The sequence below is a fragment of the Carassius gibelio genome, chromosome A16 (assembly GCF_023724105.1).
Source record: "Carassius gibelio isolate Cgi1373 ecotype wild population from Czech Republic chromosome A16, carGib1.2-hapl.c, whole genome shotgun sequence".
In the NCBI taxonomy this organism is placed as follows: Eukaryota; Metazoa; Chordata; class Actinopteri; order Cypriniformes; family Cyprinidae; genus Carassius; species Carassius gibelio.
In genome coordinates, this window is record NC_068386.1 from 5447695 (window position 1) to 5463611 (window position 15917).

General features: G+C 35.6%; 1 protein-coding gene, 1 long non-coding RNA gene and 1 pseudogene across 2 annotated transcripts; 2 read left to right on the plus strand and 1 right to left on the minus strand.

Annotated features, from left to right (window-relative positions):
- Positions 1–458: 458 nt before the first annotated feature.
- Positions 459–2077, plus strand: LOC128030435 (uncharacterized). The gene is made up of 3 exons (XR_008187895.1): positions 459–764; positions 1506–1601; positions 1951–2077. It is a non-coding gene; the product is annotated as an uncharacterized LOC128030435 (long non-coding RNA).
- Positions 2078–3027: 950 nt separating this feature from the next.
- LOC128030417 (thioredoxin-interacting protein-like) lies at positions 3028–6218 on the plus strand. Its single transcript, XM_052618032.1, has 6 exons — positions 3028–3579; positions 4058–4133; positions 4221–4368; positions 4458–4817; positions 5063–5365; positions 5465–6218. Exons 1-6 carry the CDS (start codon positions 3324–3326, stop codon positions 5471–5473), a joined length of 1152 nt encoding a protein of 383 aa, XP_052473992.1. The 5' UTR covers positions 3028–3323; the 3' UTR covers positions 5474–6218.
- Positions 6219–11811: 5593 nt separating this feature from the next.
- Positions 11812–14605, minus strand: LOC128030187 (DNA-directed RNA polymerase III subunit RPC7-like; annotated as a pseudogene).
- Positions 14606–15917: the final 1312 nt, after the last annotated feature.

Consider the following 15917-nt stretch of genomic DNA (forward strand, 5'->3'; position numbering starts at 1 on the left):
CTATGTCCTAAATGAGCTATTACTTACTGCTTAGTTAATCTTGCTTCTGTATTAGTTAATAGTATTAAGTTAAGTGTTAATGTAGTACTACCTATTACTTCCTGCGTAGTTAATTATTAACAACGGACCATTATTTTAAAGTGTTACCAGAATAGTATCATATGAGCGGCTAAGACATTTGGATCATAATAAAAAAGTATGCAGAATATAAATTATCAGAAAGTGTCCCACTTTACCAGTATTCACCCTATTTTCTTCGCATGTGCGAGATGCTCGGACTATTAACCGCTGTAGGTAAATAGCTAGAAGAATATATATAAAAGTGCAGTAAAGGTTCAGCTGTTTGCGCTGAAAACCGGTGTGTTTATGATAATGATAATAGATTCAAATAATATGATCATAAATTGCAAGTTTACAATAGAAAGGAGCTGTTGTTGTACAGGAAAAGTAACCTAACTGGAGCACCAGGAGCCTTGCAAAGTAAGTACAAATAGCTAAATAAATCAATAAAAGACACATAACATCTTTAGAAAGTTACATATTTGTGTGTTGACAAACAGCTCCCAGAGCCATTGGACCAGCTCTCCGGCAGCTGGTGCGCGTGTGGCAGGTGCGCGCAGCGGGTGATTTACGCGTCTCCCTCGTGCGGGACGGTGACGCGCCGGGGTCACACCGCACGTGAGTCCATCACATGAGCGCGTCAGAGACACAAATAACTGGGAAAGATCTCAGCGACGGTATACAGGAGAGAATCCTCTGATTCAGTGAGTTTCTAGTCTATTTTATATGCATGGGTAGTAAATAATTAACAATACAATTATATAATGTAATGTTTGTGTTTACATGGTAAAACATGATTTTGCGAAGTGCAGGATTTCACGTTCAATGTGTTTAAGAATGCTATTAATGTGTTTGACAATGGTTATGTTTATTCATTCATTTAATTATAAAAAAAACAAACAAAAAGAAAAAAACAGCATAAGTACTAAAGTTACTTTAAAGTATTTTTAAAGTATTTTTTTCTAGTATTATTACCACCAGGAGTATAGTAGCCTACTACTGCAGCATGGTATTTTCTTTGTAAAGGATTGTGTCCACAAAAAAAAATTATTTATCAGTTCCATAGTACAATAATGGTAATACTTTGCTTTGCTATACAATATGGTAATGAGATATTACTATATTTATGGTACATTAAAAAAAATCTTTGATAAGCAATGGTACATTTTTATACATTTTCTGTTACTGCAATTAGTGTGTTAATGAATTATTGTAAAATTGAATTATACAAAGCTAAACTAAAAGGACTGCATTATTTTCCTATCAAACTAGTTCTATTATTTTTTTTTTCTTTTTGTAAATTATGGGAAATTTATCAAGAGAATCCAATTTTTTTCTGTTATTTTTCTCCCATAAATAATCTTCGACCCTTCTGAATCATCTGTTGATTGAAGTTACAGTAATGCATCATTTATGCTGTTAAATAATTGTTTGCAATGGGTGAGGTGGAGGCTTCAGTTTCAGTATCTGAGGATCACAGTTGATGGAGGTTTCATTCCTTGTGAATGATCAAAAATTGGTGACTACTAAGTTCTTCACACGTGAGTGACATTGGATGGTGTTCATTTGTATGAAATTGAATGTTATATTATAATGGTCTGGGTTATGTGATTGAAAGCTGACTTTTCCCTGCACCCTTACCTTAAAAAGATAACTCACTATTCTTTTTATGCTAGTTTTATGTTCATACAGTGTATAGGACAGATAATACATATAGACAGCCACCTAAAACAGAGGGAGTCAAGCATTACGCATGTCCCCCTTCCTTAAACAGCATTGTAACTGGAGATGGAGGCTTAAAGACAGACAGCATAATGAATTATGTGTTTGATTATGTCCTTTTATCACCATGAAGATTTGATAAAAAGACTCCTCCTAAACTTTCTGTAGGGACCCGTGCAGTGACGTGTGTTGGATCAGTCAACAGATGGCAGTGCTCATCCAAACGGAACAGTCAATATGAACTTAGTCTTCATCACACATTTTGACCATGTGGACTGTTCATGCTTGTTTGTTTGTTTGTTTTTTTTTGGGGGGGGGGGGGGGGGGGGCATATCTGATGACCACTGTACTTCACTGTACATGTCCATTCAGTTTAATATCTCTAGCATATTTAGTTTTCACCAAGTACCAAAAATACAATATGATAAAAATTTTTTTTAAACAAAATTAACCTGTACCAGGGCAATACCATATTTTTTGGACATACACCTTTGAATAGCATGGTATTTTGACATGTGCCAGAATAATACCATGGTATTTTGGACATGTACCAATGTAATATGATTTTTTGGCCATATACCAGAGTAAAACTGTGGTATTTTTGACATGTACCAAGGTAATATTGTAATTTTTAGCCATGTATCAGGATTGTACCATGAAATTTGACAACATACAAGGGTAATACCATGTTATTTGCACTAGTATGATATTTTGACATGTACCAGGGTGATGACATATTTTGACCATGAACATAGGCAATTCCATGGTATTTTGACATGTACTAGGGTAACACCATGATATTTCATACTTGTACTATTGCAATACAATAATATTTTGGACACATAGCTACCAAAAGGTAATACCATAGTATTATCTTAAGTATACTGTATATGGGGTGCCATTTAAATACTATGGCAAATGCATCTGGTCATCATTTGTTACTATGGTATACCCTTAAATAAACATAATGTGACAGCACCGTCATACTTCGACAGTAACATAATAATATAATAATACTGCGCAATGCATTTACATGGAACTCTATGTACTTCTAAGAAAACCATATTTTTTGGTGCCATAAATTCTCTAACATGTTGTGTTGGAGCTGGGCACAGGAGTATCCAGTGCGCGTTGATACTCCACCCCCTCAACAACTCCTGCCCCTTACCCACGAGCAGTCCACGCGCCTGGGACGGGCTCTCATTGGCCTGGGTGGACGCAAACAGCCTGTGTGTCCTATGAGAGAGACGTGCTCGGAGAGATCCACGAGGCGCATGTGGCTCTCCAGCACTGATGCCCATGTGTGTCCAGCTCGCATCATCGGCACAGCGGCCGTGTGAACTATAAAACCACTCACTCAGTGTTTACAGACAGATCAGATCATCAACAAACGACTAAAGCATCTAATACTAAGTAAATAATTAATAATATCAGCCATAGTGGTGAGCTTATTAAATCAGTTACATTAGAAAGAATTACCTTTAGGACTATAATAAAACGTTTAGTGACATTATTGGAGTTAATATTAATAAAACAGCAAAATGGGTGTACTAACAAAGAAACCCAAGGCCTTCGAGGTTCAGTTTAGTGACCCGAACAAGAGCGCGTACAGCGGCGGAGATAAAGTGGCCGGGCGGGTGATAGTGGAGGTGGCCGAGGTGGTGCACATCTCCGCAGTTAAACTGTTCGGAATCGGATGCGCTAAAGTCGATTATAAAAAAGGGAAGATGCACTGCAGGGAGGAGATTGAGTACATGAAATATGAAGAAGTTCTTCACCTCGATCATCAGCCAACAGGTGAGACACAAGCTTTGATTAACTCAATCAGTATTTTCCGGAGGGCTTTTAACGTTGTTTTTGCAAAGCTATCTAACGTCAACAGTCTTAAAGAAATGTTGAACAAAAATAAATAACTTGCTATATTGAAATATATTAACTAAATCTAAGTGATAAGTTGTAATTAAACATTTTGAAATCGTAAATGTACTTATTTTAAACATAATGCAGAATTTAAAGAACTCTAATGGTTGGCTCTGACTAACTTTCTCCCCTAGATTTTGGTGCCTTTTTAGTGTCTAATTGGTCTCTTTGTTAGAATTTAGTATTGTGCATAGAGCAAAAATCAAAAGGTGGTAAATTAATAAATGAGGGAGGTTGGTAGGAGTTGAATGTAAATTTAACAATTGTTTATTAAAATTAAAATCTTATCTAAATTGAAAATTCAATAGACATGAACATTAGTAAATAATGAGAATCAAATGTTTCTCATTCGCAGATGCAGATGGACCCATCACTCTCAGGCCTGGAAACAGATACGAGTTCATGTTCGGGTTCGAACTTCCACCGGCAGGGTGGGTTTTCTTTACATAGTTCCCCATTACAAATGTTGCATTTAAATAATCCACAATTTTAATGTAAGATCTACCCCTTCTGACCAGGTGCCTTGTTTCCTCCTATGTGGGAAAGTTTGGCTCAGTCCAATACTACGTGAAGGCAGTCATAGAGAAATCCAGCCAGCCATATGCGGAATGTAAGCAGTATTTTGAGGTGGTGGAACCCATTGATGTCAACACCCAAGAGCTCACGGTGATTAAGTCCAGACTAATGACACATTTCTTTTAAATGGCATGATTCAAATGAAAGAAACTAACGCAGCCCCTTCTGCTTACTCTCAGGATCCAGTTACAGGAGCAAAACACAAGAAAGTCACCTGCATGTTTATTCCCGATGGCAGTGTTTCCGTGTCCGCTCGCATAGGCCGGAAGGGTTACTGTGAAGGAGAAGACATTTGCATCGATGCTCAATTTGAGAACTCTTGTTCTCGGATTGTCGTTCCTAAAGCCGCCATCATAGCTAAGCACATTTACCGGGCGAACGGCCGCACCAAAGAGTTTCACAAGAAACTAATTTCTGTCAGAGGAAACCACATCATCTCCGGCATGTGTGATGTGTGGCGGGGGAGAGTACTTCCTGTGCCAAAGCTGAAGCCAACTATCCTTGGCTGTGACATTATCCATGTTGACTATTGTCTAAGGGTGAGTTAAATCCTTGATAATCAATGCAAATGCTTCATACTCCACCGGCGGTTTATACTTTTAAAAATAAAGGTTCTTTATGAGCATAGATGGAACCTTCTTCACACTAAGAACAACATATTTTAACAACTGTTCCCTTACTTTGGGGAACCTAAAATTATTCTCCAAAGGCATCACTGCAAAAACCTTCTTTTGGAACCTTAATTTTTTAAAGAGTGTATGGTGTCTCTTTCTCTCCGGCTTAGATCTACTTGCATATCCCAGGAAGTGAGAAGCTCCTCCTAGATCTTCCTCTGGTCATCGGGACGATCCCCTACAATGGCATGAACAGTCGCACCAGTAGCATGAGCAGCCAGGACAACAATAATACCTCCAGCACCTGCGCGTCACTCCCATCCTGTCCACCCAGCTATAGCGAGATCTCCCAGGACAATCGCATGGATAGTTCCTTCATTCCCCTCCTAGATGATTATGATGAGGATGACAGTCCTATATTCATGCGCAGTAGCGAGCATCATCTCCCCCCATCTCCCCCGTCATACACTGAGGTACACACGCACATATAAATAGATATGTATATAAACACAGCATCAGCCCTAGTTGAGATTGCACTAAGGATTGTGTCTCTCTTTCTTGTGATTGAACAGCAAAACTAAGACTGCATTGGACGTGGAGTTCTCCTTCACTTGCTGTCGCCAAATTTTAAACTCCAACAAAAGATAAAATGCAGGAAGATCTCCGAATGACGCTGCTAATGGACCATGCATGGTTTACTCTAGAGTTGTGGACTATGAAATGCTGTGTCATGCCAAGAACTGGTCGATTGCAAGTTGCTAAAGTCATCTGAAGCCGGACTCTTTTGCTGATGTAAGAGTTCACCTCTTGAAAATAACCATTGACGTCTTCATGTTTAATTCTGAACAATCATCAGCATCTGAGAGAGTTTTATTATTTCTGATTTTGCCATATTGGTGTAATATTCTGTCAGCACTTCAAATTGGAAAGCGCTTGTGGTATAAAAAACTTCAGATTATGAACAATATTTTTATGATGCATTAAAATATGATGCAGTTTTGTGAGTGAAAAAGATTGTATATCATACAGAGTTACTTGTTAAGCTGTTGATTAGCTGTTAGTCTAGTATTACAATCTTTCTCAGCAGCATGTGTATTTCTAATTGAATACAGAAATTAGAATATGCATTTATATGATTATATAGAATATGCCTATATAGCTGTTTGTATATCTTATCAGCTTTTACTAGTATATAATTGAGTATTAGTGTCAGATTATTCCACTTTGAAGTTGATTGTTATGTGCTTTTGTACTTTGATTTTTATTTGAATTTATCAGTTCTACAGATAACAGAATACAATAAAAAAATGTAATGATCAAATGCAATCAAGTGTCATTTGTATGTGATCTATCTATCTATCTGTTTGTCTGTCTGTCTGTCTGTCTGATTACTGTGAAATTCCATAGTTACTGTATTATGAGTATAGTTTTGTTTTATGAAACATCTGTGTAAATACATTAGCTGAAAGTCTGTCTACATTCCTGGCATGAGGATGAATGTAGAGGAAAGGTTGTTAGCCAGAGACAAAAACATGTAGCAGTGTTATAAGCACCAGTTGTTTGCATCTGAAGGGAGTATCTTCAGGCTGGAAAACATTCAAGAGCTATTTCCTCACGGTCAAAGCACTTCCATCCATAGGGCTGTGTTCAGAATAGCATTTCAGTTATGTATGTTCTAATCCAATGGGCAAAGTGAACGTGCTGGTAACTATGACTCACTCACCAAACATATCAAACCGAGTATACTTAGAGTATTCTGTGCTTATTGTGAGTTTTATCAAATGGATAAATATATTGATACCTTGTTTTTGGTTGGGTTTGGTCTAAAAGTCCACTAGTGGAAATGCTTCTATTTAGTATTTTTCCAAGAATTTCTTACTGTTTGGTAAACTAAAAGTGTTGCTAAATAAGTATATGCAGTACCAAAAAAAATTATAAAGTGCACAGAATAAAATAAAATGTGAAGATACTCAAAAAGGTATTGCCCTGTCTGCAATCATCCGTGCAGGACTGCATGCATGCAAGGATGGAACTGAGTCAAAGCCGAGGTTAGCAATTCTGTAACCATTAAATCAGACATAAGCAACCTGAAGCGGCTGTTTACTCACCTTGCAGCTGTTTCTCTTTATAGCGCTCACTCAAAAAGCACCCCCCCCACCCCCGTCTCACTCACATACTATTTGCAGCTCTTGAACTTGAACCTTTCCCAGAAATCCAGAGTCTACTCTCATTCTCTTGATTTTTCTATAAGTTTCCATCAGACTGGAATGTGTTGTGTAATGTGATTGCATGATGTTGTGTGAGACAAATAAATCAGTGTTTGAAGCCCACTGCATAGGTCAGAAAGGGGGACGTGACTGAACCTTTGCTGGCATTTATCACTCTTTGCATTTCCTGAGCAGTTTAAAGTGAAAATGTCAGACTAAACAGAGGTGCAAGGCAGCATAGATTTATTTAAATTCAGTATAGTTGTGTTATAACATCTCATTGACGCTTATGTTCAGTTAAGCCAAACATGATTAATTCACCTTAAATCTTAAAGCTTTTTTTATCTATTGTAGAAATAATAAATAATATTTGTATTATTTAATTGTTCAGCAATATAGTGTGCAGTTTTTTATTTTTATGTATTTATTTTGTTCTAGCCCAGTTATCCAGATTTAGTTTCTCGGGAGTAATTTGAGTGGTGTAGTCCAGGTCTTCCTGCTGAGAAATGCTGCTTAGCACCATGCATGGACTTAATGATGTGACTGACAGGAATTGTATGTGCCTTGATACTTCAAGTCAAAATAGTTTATTGTTTTCTTTCTCCTGTGTCGTAGAATAAATATACAATAGCATCTCAGTGGTGTTGTAAAATAAACAATTGAAAGGTAAAATGCACATTTATTTTTAAATTAAACAGATTGTACACCAAAAAATAATTTATGAAGTAATACATCCATAACACACACAGCTAATACGGTGGGTTCTGTTTACTGAAACTTACTCATGCATGCGCACAACAATTACAGGTCCAGTTTTGGGACATCTACTACAGTTTACACCCCCACACCATTCCAAATTGAGGGATTGAGGGTTTTTTGTTATTAAAAATCTGTTTGGTGATTCTAGTGTTAAAGAAATGACACATTTTAACATGGTAACTGTCAGGGAATCTCTGCAGTCACAGTCACCAACCCCGAAACACACCAGATCACCTGAATTCTAATCACCCGAGATTAGAACCTGCAGCCACTCACCAGCCATCTAGTATCTCTGCACTCAGGCCCACACTGTCCGGTTTACCGTTTACCTTGCTGAAAATTAACTGACTACCTGTCTACTCTTTCCTTTAGTTGTACCAATGCTCCCTCAATCCTGCTCTCCTTCGTTCCCACTCACCTTCTATCCACCTGCAAAAGGACATAACTTCAGTCATAACAGCAAAGAACCCAAGAACTATTATCTGTCTTTATTTACACACGTGCCCTCTGCTTCCACGATCTGCTCTGCTGCTCAGTAAACAATCCTGTTTAATCACTGACCTATTGTCTCTGGCTTGTGTTGTGAAAGAATGACTCTGTCAGTTCCATGGCCATTCCTGCTTCCTACGCGGGTGACGCAGCTGAGAGCGGTGGCTTGTTTCTTCAAGTGGCCCTATTTATTGTGATGCAGCCACAGAAATTCTCCACTGAAGAGCACTGTTGTGGGCCCAGGTGATATGGAACGCCAATAGTACCATATTCAACTCGTATGATGCTTTCACTAACCATTTCAATTGAATAGCCTAAACTCATTTTAGCAGTGTATTTGAAGCTGTGAGCAGATTTTTATATTCTCAGTCTTATTCATGTGGTATGAGAGATGATGTGAACATGGATAATGCTTTTACTATGCAGAGCGTCCTAGAGTCTAAGACCTCAAGTGTCAAAAAGAATAATGTTCCTGGAATAAGTGTTTGTGGACCGAGAGTTCTTTGTATAAAACTCAATCATTCACCCTTCTACTGAGGGCAGGATAGGTTGGAGATTGTTATGTAGGGTACTTGCGTTGCTTTTGTTTTCACTACATGGCCATCCAGATGGAGTGCTGCATCCTAATTAACAGAGCTTAAGCACAGAGGACATATCCTCGCCTCCTTAGGTGAAATAACTGGTCTGGTAGGTGTGTGTGTGTGTGTGTGTGTGTGCTTTTCTTTACTTCATCTTAAAAGGATCCTCAGGGTATTCACCAAGCCTAGATTGAATGTTGATATAAAATGTGCAGAATGATTTTAAACATGGTACAATGTGTTAAAGAAATAGTTCACCAAAATATAAACATTTATTCACCCTCAGGTCATCCACCATGACATTTTAATGCATTTAATTTTTTAATTTCAAAACTTTCAATTGAAATGATTTAAACATAACACATTTATTTTTGGCCATTTTGTTCTCAATAGTTCTTTTTTATAAAAAAAACCACTGTAGTGTGGTGCAATTATATCTGAGAAATAGATAAATATTCTATTTTTATAAATATTAATATATAGTATATTAAACTATTGATACACTGTAAGGCTTTAGTCCTAGGCTGTAGGAGACAGATTTAGAATTAGACTTGTATTGTATTGTATGACCACTTAATTTTGCCCTCTTATGGTGGTGAGGTGGTGCCCAAATTTTCTGCCAGAATTGGCATTATTTCTTAAGCATAAACATGCTGTTCATTATTATTGACATTTGTCATTAACCCTGAGCTCAACAGTATAGCTAGACTAAAATCAGGATATCTTTGACTTAACTGAGCATTCCAGATTTCTCCTCTCTGATTATTGGCATTGAGTGTGAATATACTGTATCACTGCAGCACATTCTTTTGACTGCTCTTATGTCAGTCATCTTCAGCTGCTGTAATCTTCCACTGGAGATGAACAGCCTTCTGCTTCCTTGAATAAAAGCCCAGACTTATTCCTGGAAGGATTCCTCTGCCTGTCCACTGTAAAGCATGCCTGAGACAGCTACTAAATTCATCTTCAGCAAATTTGCTCAGCCGATGGAGTGTTCTCGGGATGAAGAGTCACGTCAAGAACAATTCTTTCTCCTTTGTTGATCATATGCTCCAAAGACCATGACATTTTCTATTTGGATTCTTTTCAGGTGTATCTGGTCCAATGAGAATCCAGAAATGTGAAAGAATCATACACAATAAATCAAAAGTAATGAGAGTGAGACATTTGATTCAGCTTAACCAAGGACATTTATTGTGGTACTCAATACACACACACACACATATAAAAACTTCATTTATCATGGATCAAGCACCTGAAATAAAATTTTCAATACACACACACACACACACACGCACACACACACACATCCATATACATACATACATACATATAGTGTGTGTGTGTGTGTGTGTATTGAAAATTTTATTTGAGGTGCTTGATCCATGACAAATGAAGTTTTTATATTTATGCAGTGTTTCTATTTACAATATAAAATATCTATAAAATTTCAGATTGTCCTGTTATTAATGTATGAAAGGGTGCATGGTTATTAATCCAATTTCATTATTTCAAGCTAAAAATGTTATTCTCAAGTGCTCAATTTTTATACACTTAATGTTCCCATTTAAAATTATGTATGGTTATTGGATATGTGTGTTAATATTGATTACACATTTACACATAAACAGTAAGTAGAAATGATTGTGCCACAAGTACTTAAGTAATGTAGTATCACACCCCCTACAGGCCACATGACAGAACTGTTAATGAATGAATGAATGAATCTATCTATCTATCTATCTATCTATCTATCTATCTATCTATCTATCTATCTATCTATCTATCTATCTATCTATCTATCTATCTATCTATCTATCTATCTATCTATCTATCTATCTATCTATCTATCTATCTATCTATCTATCTTGACACAGTGTGACTTTATCTCTCATAAAATTGCACTAACATGAATATTTACAAACACTTGACACGAGAATTTATAATAAAATAAACATTCACTAGTCTTTTTCACAAATCTAAGATGTATAAAAGAGAGAAGTTTGTGACTTCGTGTCTTTCTCTGTGTCCTCCAGCCGTGGGCCTCAGACTCAAAAAAAGTTCTCACTGTAACTCAGATTTGACCCCTTTTTTGGTAAATAAACGAAGGGACAAGTTGAAATAATTATTTCATAGAACATTATGCCACATATACCACCAATCTGTTATTGTTAACTAAAACCCATTGATTGAAATAAAGATGAACTGAAATATGTGACCCTGGACCACAAAACCAGTCTTAAGTCGCTGGGATATATTTTTAGAAATAGCAAAAAAAACGTTGGATGGGTCAAAATTATAGATTTAGATATTTTGTAAATTTCCTACCTACATATATCAAAAGTTAATGTTTGATTAGTAATATGCATTGCTAAGAATTCTTTTGGACATCTTCAAAGGCAACTTTGAAGACCACAAAAGACAACTGCAAAGTTTACAACTGATCTATAAATCTCAGTTTCGAAAATTTTTAACTTAAAACTGGTTTTGTGGTCCAGGGTTAACATCATTTAATGGACCTAAGCTAACATGAACTAACAATAGTTAAATTTCTATTAACTAATGTTAACAAAGATTTCTTGCTCTCTGTAAGTTAATGTTATTTATTGCAGTAACCAATGTTAACTAAGAGAACCTTAGTGTAAAGTGTTACTGATAAATCCTTGCATTAGAGTATATAAATAATACTAAAATAACTCTGCTTCCAATTGATCCTATTTTGTATTAAAGCAAGAATATTTCATATCAATGGACCAGAATATTTTATCCAAGTGACTTACAATGCATTCGAGGTATACATTTTATTAAAACTGTAAATATTTAAATTGCAGGCTAATTTTTCCTCTAAACTAAACACCATTTATTTACATTCCCTGTTTTTCTTGTTCAAACATACTGACTTAATATCCTAACAAAGGAGTCACTTACATCATCAAATTCATCTTCATCATACTCCTCCTCTCCCTCAGCCTCTTCCTCTTCTGGCTTCTTTTTCTTTCCCTCCTCTTCATCAGAACTCCCCTCTTCCTCTTTCTGTTCCAGAGTCTTTACAGAGAAACACATACAGTCTGTCACATTATATATGCACATGTTTATTAACATAGATTAAAACGCCTTATTTCTGAGTGTGTTACACAGTGGCACCCAAAACAGGTATTTGTGCACCTCCAGTATGCGTATCATCTCCTCTTTGTTCACTCGTGGCTGTTTGGGTTGTCTGGGAACAGCTGGGCTTTCTGCAACCATATAAGCAAAACCGTGTTTGTGACAGTGGAAATGACATCAGCAACATCCTCCAAAAATAACATCAACTCATTGATCACAGCTCCTCTGACAAAAGACACAGAAGGACTAAAAATAATCTCGCTTCTCTCTTGGTGACAGACACTCTTCAAGCCTTAACTTTCATCCTTCTCTCATCTCTTCTTTCTCTCTATCCTTTCATTTTGGAGATGTGTGTGCAGAGAGGCTGAGAGTCGTATCTCTGATTTCTCCAGAGACGCTGATGAGTCAGAGAGCGAAGCACGTCTTTACACACTCATTCATGAGGACATCAGCCTCACCTGCTCCCTTACTAGGGCTTTAAAAAGAACACATTTACAAACGCATGCTTCCAGGACTGGGTGTCACTGCAGTATAACACAGTGTCCAGTATTAGAGTGTAAGAGCTAGTTAACAGCATCAGACACACTTACTGTCTCTCAGGGGTCTCTTTGTCCCTCATGCGCAGCTTCTTCGGAAAACACCTCCAATCCAAAATGCAAATGGATGTAGAGTATCACATTCAAGTGAATCACTGTTGATATTGTTAACTTAAAGTATTAAAAACATCTTTAATTGAAATTAAGCTAAAAAAAAAATTATATATATACACATTAAATAAAATAAAACTGAAATTAGAAATGTAATAACTGAAAAAAAATTATAACTAAAAAACTAAAACTAAAAATAGATTCAGAAATGATATTTAGTTTTTTTTTTTTTTTAAACATTTCATAAACATTTCATGTGTATTATGAGCTGTGAAGTTGTTTTCATGATTTTTACAGTTTTAGTGTTTAGGCTTAATGTTGCCAACAAAGTTGTAAAATTGCATGCAACTATATACAGAAAATATAAGTAAGTGATTTATATTCAAGCATAATGTTTACATCTGGTAACTATACTATTAAAACATTTTCTATTTTAACATTTATCAACTTGTATTGTATCTTACTGTAACCCAGGGTTTTCCCATTTTTGGCAAATAAAAGGAGGGGCTTATCAAAATTCAACATTATGCCAGTAAGTAATAGTAGGTAAGTAAGTAATAAATTAAAGCTATTTAGAATTTTTTTCTAAACATATACACTATTTAAAAATGTCAGAAGCACAAAAATGCAACAAAATGACAGAAATTAAAAATAAAAACTGTAAAATCTAAAAATAAAAGCTCTTTTAAAATATTATTAAAAACTAAAACAATATATAAACAATACTTAAATAGCACTGAAGTGAATCACTCACCTGGTTTCCATTCCAGACTGTTGTCAGAGGTTTACATTTTCTGGTATCTGTCAGAATAACTCTCCACATCTGTCAAGAGGACAAAATAACTTCAAATTGATAATCACACATTGCTATAGAAAGGAGTATTTACACTTATGGTGATTTTCATTAATTTATAAATAACTAACTTTGAATACAGATTGAATATCTGTCTCAAAAACCCAGTGTTTTGTCCAGGATGTCTTAACGATGCCAGAGCTCATCCTTGACCCCATACTGACCTGTTTTGGGTGCAGCAGGGTGGATGTAAAAGGGGTGTGTATTCATGGCTCGTCTAAACTCGTTTGAGTGCCAGCATGTACTCGGCCTCCTCACCCTCCTGCAGAGGCACCGGCTTCTGATCCAAGGGCTGAAACATCAAACAAACGTCCGGAGGGACAGCTGATACACATCTGGCTACAATCAGGGGTCAAACAAACACCTGCTGGGACAGTTAACTCTCCACTAAACGAAATGTTTATATAAATGAGCTTTTACTAAAGGATATCTGATGGATATGAGATATGTTTTGCGTATGATAAATAACTTCACTATTCATAAAATGTTTTGCAGTGACTTCATCAAATTGTCTTAATAGTGTCTTAACAACCACTTTTTATCTTAATTAATAACAATATATTTAATAATTTTAAACTTGTCCTTATGTTTGTACAAATATTTTGCTAGTGCTATTTTTGTTTTTATATTTATTTTTTGCTATTTTTCTTAAAAGGCTTAGTACACTTCCAGAATAAACGTGTATTAGTGTGGCACTAATATTTTGTTGTGATGACAATCAGACAATTTTTTTTTTTTTTGTATTTGTTTTATTTGTTCTACAGTACATGCGACAGTTGAACAGGACAGGAGCGAATTTCTGTAGCTCCAACAATAGTGCGTTCTGCCAGCAACGCCAAAATCCTGGGTTCGATTCCCCGGTAATGCAAGTATGAATACAGTACAAGTTGCTTAAAATAAAATCGTCTGCCAAGTGCATTGATGTAATGTAAAATGATGCGTATCAGTCCGACGAGGGTTTATTCTATCTTGAAACACATACAGGGGAGGATGGAGGGAGATTTTCTCCTTGACCTATTCGGACAATTTCCATTGGCCTAGAGAAAGTGCGGTGCCCTCTGCCTCTTCCTGCCATTATCTGAGACACTGAGATGTATTTGTTTAAACCGAAATGTAATATTTAAACACGCTCCTTTCACTCACAGACAAAGTTCCGCCAAAATCCCTCTCTATTTAAAACTTCATTTCATTGTGCAAAGCATTTATTGGATAATCTGTGAATATTATACGCAGTTGTTTTCATGGAAATTCAGATTTTACTGATGTTGTAAAATTGGGCAGTAAAATCCAAATCATAGACATATAAATACCTAGACTAGATTATTAATTGAAAGCTCACATTTGTCTCACTTCATGATTTCGTTGATTTTTTCGGTTTACAAATCTGTTAATTTAGTTTAACTGTGACATATTCATGTAATGTAATTTGAATGTACATTACATGATATGTAGTTGTATTATTGCTTTCTCTGTGTTCAATCCCAACATTTTTCTTTCTTTTTTTTCTCTCTTTCTTCTGTCTCAGGTCAGAACACAGCCCATTCCCTTTGAAGTACTGGGATAAAACCTAAATAATACATCTTTAAACACTAATAATTTACTATCGTTGAGAAAACTTTATAAAAAAAGTAAATACAAATCACACACTTGAAGTCTGCTTTTCATTTTGATAGCACTTTAGCCTACAGAATAACACAACAAATAATGACACATGTAACTGATGAGGCTATGGATCCAGTGAAAATGAAAATATGCACTGATGCAGTGCACAGTAGAAATATAGTAAAAGTGATATGTTATAATAAAAAGTATATGTAGTACAACTTAAAGTAAAGTGAATAATATGAAAAGCGAGTACAACGGTACAATAACATATGAGATATAATAGATTTATAAAATTCTATGTATAATATGAATAATACCAAAATAAATAACTGAACAACAATAGGTTAATAATAGCAAGAAGAATATGTAATATAAAGGGTGGAATAATACAGAATAGATAAAAATGTAGAATAAATTAATAGTAAAATAAAAAAAAAATTGAGATGTAATTTTAAAATACTAATTATTAATCAAATTAATACACAACTAATGACACAACACAAAAATATTGTGGACATGAGTTCCAAATTGTGTTTAATTAATGAGCTCCTTAAGTATAATATATACATGTACTCACACACACACACACAGATATATATATATATATAATAGAAAATCCTCTGGATCAATCTCAGCTCAAGAAACACATTTAAGTTTTCAGTTCTTTCTTTCTCTGGGAATAGAGTGATTTATTTGTGAAGACAAAACCTGACTAATAAACATTAATTCCCCGCCGCTTCCCTCAAGATTTTCTATTTTATTCAATTAATGAGACAGATAAT

Coding starts and splice junctions, on each gene's coding strand:
- LOC128030417 (XM_052618032.1), top strand. CDS start 3,324: ATGGGTGTACTAACAAAGAAACCCAAGGCCTTCGAGGTTCAGTTTAGT. Junction 4,134..4,220: donor TTCGAACTTCCACCGGCAGG/GTGGGTTTTCTT, acceptor CCTTCTGACCAG/GTGCCTTGTTTCCTCCTATG. Junction 4,818..5,062: donor ATGTTGACTATTGTCTAAGG/GTGAGTTAAATC, acceptor TCTCCGGCTTAG/ATCTACTTGCATATCCCAGG.